General features: G+C 37.6%; 1 protein-coding gene across 1 annotated transcript; it reads right to left on the minus strand.

Moving 5' to 3' along the window:
- Window positions 1-1,509: 1,509 nt before the first annotated feature.
- Window positions 1,510-5,930, minus strand: LOC124407944. The gene is made up of 6 exons (XM_046884557.1): window positions 5,683-5,930; window positions 4,704-4,904; window positions 4,051-4,247; window positions 3,198-3,472; window positions 2,508-2,779; window positions 1,510-1,690 (listed from the first exon to the last, which is right to left on the minus strand). The coding sequence occupies exons 1-6, from the start codon at window positions 5,928-5,930 to the stop codon at window positions 1,510-1,512; spliced, it is 1,374 nt and encodes a 457-aa protein (XP_046740513.1).
- Between the last annotated feature and the right edge of the window lie 206 nt (window positions 5,931-6,136).

The following is a 6,136-nucleotide window of genomic DNA, read 5'->3' on the forward strand; positions in this document are numbered from 1 at the left end:
ACATTTCGATTTTTCTTTCGGTTCTTACGGTTCATACGGAATTTGAAGTGCAACATTTTTGAAATTGTTAGTTGAACAATATCAATCCAGTAAAGTTCCCGAGCTTTTTTACTCTTCATCATATTGAAGTTTTTTTGGTACCTAATGATGCATGTTCAAAAAAATCGTTATCTTGCCTCTTTTGAACCGTCTGTAACTCCGTGAACTGTAACAAAGTAAAGTAAGACTTGATTCCTTCAAAGTCATTAAAAAAAAAAAAAAAAAAATGGCAAAATAGTCGATTTTTCCCCGATGCGATGCTTCGAAATACGATAACGTTACCACCTTCTACTATATTCTCCTTTCTAATATGATGTTCCGAGTGCAAACGTTCATCAATAATGCAGTGAAATATAAACTATTCATTTTCCCGTCACACTCGCATGCTACGAACTAGTACGTATAAAATATTGAGTAACACCTCGGCAACAATCACGCCATCACTACCGGAAGACAAAGACATGAAATGCTAACACTTTGCGAGCATCGCTGCTGGCTGGCCTATTACTAATTACTCACAGTGATGGGATTGCCGGGTAATTATCCTCGGTTTGTTTCAAAACTAAGTGTGGCTTATCCGTTATGTTGCGTAAAATGTATCCTGACTTCAAGACTGCGGAAGAGAAGGCGCCCTCCACATGCTTTTTTCAACCAATAGTTAGTCAGGAGTCGCCGAGCCCTATCTCGTTAGAATCCGGATATTCCTTACCGAAGAACGAAACTGTGAGTAAAGATGGACGTAGCAGACGTTGAGTTGGATTTCGCTGAAATATTTACTGGGAATTGAAGTTACTGTTCGACTGATAGATCTTGAAGTATTCTGACTGAATTTTGTCTAGCCTCGATAGCGAGTTAGTAGCCGGCGAATAATTGAAGAAATAACATTTTCGTTGATTTTCATCTACCTAGAACGTTGAATGAGCGTCAATTCTCAGAACAGAGAATTATTATTATAGTATTAGGTAATGAACTTATTAGGTTATTTCATTCAGGCCTGATCATCTTGAATGGATTTATTCTTACTCCATAAAGATAGTAAAACAGTTTGCATAGTGTGTAATACGCATTTCATGTGAAATCAACTAGTTTTAACCACCGTCATTTTTCATTGGGTTGAAGCTTTGTTAACTAATAGTCATGACTAAATAAATATCTCTAAAAGTGTTGAAATTGTGTGAGAAACTATCAGAATTGTTGACGAGCCTTGGAAATTTTCCTGAAAAATTAGTAAGATAGGATTTTCCACCATAGCTATCGATTCAAAGTGTGTCATTTATTTCAACGACATTTTAATTTGGAAAAACTGCGATTATCGAATTCGAAACAAGATCTAGAATTATCAGTCTAGAAATTATCGACTGATCGTTGATTATCGGCAGCTGATAATGTGCCGTCGATAAACGGGGAAGCAAGCGAATCGAAATTCAAGTCCGCATTCATTTCCACCGGCCGGTACCCGACTCGGTCGATTTACTTCCGGCGCCGCCTCCGCCGCCTCATTCTAGCAACTTCCTGCTCGAGGTTACAGTCGGGAAATAAAATGGCGCAGTCGGCGCCGCCCAAACCGAGCACCGCCGCCTTGACAGAGCCCAACATTACCGACCAAGGAGTCTTCCGCGTCATCCTGCCCGAGACCCAGCTCATCCCCAAGCTGCCAATAAAAAGTTAAGATCAAGATCAAGATAGATTCTAAGTAGTAACTTTCCAATCTCCGGGCTTCTGAGTCGAGCAGTGCACTTGAGAACCGGAAGGTTAGAGACCCCGTGGGTGGGAGGAAAAAGTACAGAAATATCAAAAAATCGAAGGGTCACAATATAGAATGTTTTTTACAGAAGTCGAAGTTAATATATGGAATTTAAAGATCTTGAAAGTTGGAGTATGAAGAGGAAAAAAAATAGAAAGGTCAAAATGTAAAATGCCAAATTGTAGAATCGTCAGAATTTCTCTCGATAATATAGATTCGTATACAGATTCTCGATTGTGACGTTCTATAACTTTGTTTTTCTGAATTGCAATTTTTTTTATGTTTTCAATTTTCCACACTTGGACATCCCACATATTGAAATTGTTCGATAATAAGATTTTTTCATCTATAAAAATTTGTTATTCTGGTTCCTCTATTAATTGTAAGTAGAATGAGACAAGTTGAGAAAATTATTTGACTTTGACGAGTTGAGAGTGAAACACAAGTTGAAACGTTTCTCGTTACGAGCTGTGCAATTACTCGAGTAAATGATTTCCGAATAATTCATATTCAACAAAAATGTGTGTTGTGCTAGTTGTATAATTTTATTCCTTGTTATTTAAAAAATTTTAAGGTGCCCACTTTGCCCCGCCCTCCCCTACATAGATCGATTAATCGCACATTCCTAATACGAATGTAGATTAAGGCGCAAGTGGTCCGAACGGGAAGTTACGCCAAATTTGAATCGATAATAGCAACTTGTTTGAAAATTGGTAAAACCTACCTCCAAACCGGTGACCAAATTCTGCGTCCTCCGGTCGTTTCCCTCGAGTATTTGTTGTCCTCACACAACGTTCTCCTAAGGCAGTTACCCCCGTCTTCTTCGGCGAGCAGAACTGCCTCGATTGACCTCAGAACCCGATGCGACAGTTCGTTTAATTCGACGTTTCCGGCGTACGTAAGTGGCGAAGAAACAGGAGGCGAAAGATCTCGCTTAAATCGCGTACCGTCGATATCGGCTTGCAGAAAAGTCGCTGCCGTTGCCGTTGCGGAGTTCTGGGAAATTAATTTTACTGTCAGCCAAAAATCGTTTTCAGATAGTTTTTCTACAAGCAAGCTACAAAAATCTCTTCCGAAATGAAAAAAAAAAAATTTTAACTACTGGAATTAAAAACAAAAACCTTAAACATCGATGCTACGTGTTAATCCATATAAAAAATATCTAAAAATCTAATAAAATCGTTGGATTTCACTTCACGATAGCATATTTTATTCTTGAGAATATTTTCTGAAAATTCAATTGTGTAAAAAAATTTTTTTTTTTGTTTGTTTTTTTTTTGCCTCGTTTTTTTTTTCAGGTGATTCAGAATTTTTGCACCGTAGAAATCAACACGATTTCATGTGCTTGAATCCAGTCGAAATATTACGATCCTCTGAAATTCGAAATTGAATGAAATTGAACCGCCCGTTTTACCGTCACGTTCATCATAAGTTGAATGATGAAGAGGCCGAAGGCGAGGAAGGCCAGCGCCGTCAAAGCGATCTCGAAAAAGTCCTTGAGCGAAAGCTCGTGTCCCTTTCCTTTCCCATGGTGATGATAACTCGGCCTGTGATGATCGTGGTGATGATAACTCTCGTGGTGATTCGGGACGAAAATATGCTCCTCGTGGACTTGGGGATAAGGGTCAACGTGGTGGTCGAAGTAGTCGGAGTGATGGAAGTGGTGGGCAGTCGCCGACGAATATTCATCTTCGAAAGGACAATCGAAAATCTTCATTTTTGCTTAGGTATAAATTTTTCGCACTCGTAGTACTCGTTTCGATTCGTAAATATCGATTTTCACTATAGTTATTAGCGATTTTTACCGATTTCCAAGCATTTTATACGATTTTTTATCATTTCGAGATCAGAACCGGAAACACAAGAAATAACAATAAATCACTGGAAATTATCTAGAAATCTTGAAGTCGGTGGAAATCACTTTGTATGATGTAAATCAGCGATTTCTAGATTCGATTTCCAAGTGTTAATTTATTATGACTCTTCTCGAGTGAATTGTTCCTTGGCTTTTTTGGATATTAAAATCGAGTACATTTACGAGTTAATACTTCTTCGAATAATTGTTCAATACCAAAATTGCTGTATAAATATATATATGTATATATATATATATATATATATATATAACTTTTTCAACTACCATCGAGAGTGTGAATCAAACCGATTCGTCCTTCGTCGCAATTCATTTCCTTTCAGCTCTCAAAATACTTCGGCCAATTTTTGCAGGGATTGGCAGATTTGAAAAATGGTGATCATGTGTAAATTACCTGGACCTGATGGATCAAAGCCTCCGATTTTTCCCGTCGATATTGGAGCCGGCATCGCGAATCCTGTGACCGCGCCGTCGTATTCATCCTCTTCTTCTTCGTCGTCGTACCGCCGATCGGCGAATTGTTTCTTCTTTATTTTTGGTTCCTTTGGCCGGGGAGCGTAGTGGCGATAAATATCATCGAGGGTCGTCGTCCTGTCGAAAACATTGCAGCAATGATTTGATTTTCTTTTCGAAAATCGATCGGTAAAAATTTTATTTTTCTTTTATGTCTATATTCTTTCCAGAATTCATCCCAGCTTTTAAAAATGCTCAAAAATCAGGTCAAGCCTACGTGTTTCGTAGTTTGAAAAAAGGCTCATGTTGGGTTCAAAGAGCTTTTCGAAAATCTTTATCTTTACTTCGTGGCAGCTCGAAATTTCTCTGGATTCAATGGGATTTTGATAAAATATCAGTATGATGGAAAATAAACGGGAAAATAAATTTCTGAATGAGTGTATAAATTTTTAAGAAAAAATAAATCTGTTCATATAGATCTCGATTGAAATTTTTTTCAAAGAAACGCTTAAAAATTCTCAACATATTTCAAAAAGTCAACGAAAAAACAAAGAGGCGAACAACGATTTATCAGCAATATTTGCAAACCCTTACTTTGTCAGCCAGTCCTTGTACTTGGAACTTCCTTCGTCAGAAAGCATTTTCTCGTGGATAGAAACGTTATTGTCGTCAACGTAATCGACGTAAGAATTTTCCGACGAAGCGTCGAGGCGTCGCTTAACTCGGGAGCCTCCAACCGCGGTGAGAATTTTCTCCGCCAAAAACCCGTGGCACAGATACTCGTTCATTTTCTTTCTGTAATTTATGTAAAAAAGTGTTTGCAAAAAAAAATAATTGTTTATTGTTTTCAAAGCACAAAATACACGTCATTGAATAGTTGGGTTCCAATTATGGTTTATGAAGTTGAAATCGAACTGGTTGGTTTTCATTCCGAAAATTGTCAGGTACTCAAATTTTTATAGGAACTCAGAAGACGCATATATATATATAGAATTATTTTATTTTTCAAGCTGTATAAAAAAAAAATAAAACACTAGTAATAATTTTTGAAACATCGTATTATATAATCGTCAGAGTATAAATTGCAGATGAATTTAATCTAAACACCAAAAGACACAAATTGACTGTGATTAGTATCGACAATTATCTCAAATTTGTTTACGATGTTTCATGAAAAACTAGTCACTTACACTCGGAGAAAAGTTTGTTTGAATTCACTGAAATTTCTTAAAACCAAAAAACTTTTTTCATTTCGACTTATTTGATTTGAAATAATATTTTGCTAACCCATTTTCTTATTTTAGCAAAGCGATCCATCAACGAGATACTCATCGGTGAAAAAATATTCATTATAAAAAACAATCAACTTTTTCGAATGTAAAGAAGAAATTTTTTTTTCAAACAAAGAAATCTGTTCATTCGTCTCATTTTAGATTTCGAAAAATTAAAAAAAACTGTTGACTTTCAACACATATTCGTTTGAACTTGAACGACGGGTTTGAAGAAGAATGACTTCTTGTAATAAAAAATGTTTTTCCCTTCTCTATGACATGAAATAATCCAAAATTCTGACCTGTGGAATCCCATGGCGTTGAAAGCCTCGCCGATGGTGCCGTTGTTGGAGGTTCGACGTGAACCGGTGCCGTTTTGAATTCGTTGCGATTTCTGATCAGCGAATAGGAAAGAATCCGGCAGTAAATCTGCGGCGAGAATGTCCTCGGAGTTGACGCAAAATTCTGCACCATCGTCGAAGCATTCCTGGATGGATTTAACGGCAAAAAAAGCGAGCCAGACGAGGAAGAAAAGTCGTTGATGAGCCATTCCTGGGCAGAGAATCACAGCCAGACCGTCAGAGACGAAGAAGTTTCGCTAACTGTTCTAAACTCAACACCGTCACGACGCTCTGCATCTCGGTGTCGGGTAATTTGTGCAGCTAGCACAAGTGTAATTGCACGGCGATTCTCCGGGCGCCGTCATCTGGAAACTTGTAAGTTCAAGAACACGGAAATACTTTTTTGCCTTTTTAT

The sequence above is a fragment of the Diprion similis genome, chromosome 7 (assembly GCF_021155765.1).
Source record: "Diprion similis isolate iyDipSimi1 chromosome 7, iyDipSimi1.1, whole genome shotgun sequence".
NCBI classification, from domain to species: Eukaryota; Metazoa; Arthropoda; class Insecta; order Hymenoptera; family Diprionidae; genus Diprion; species Diprion similis.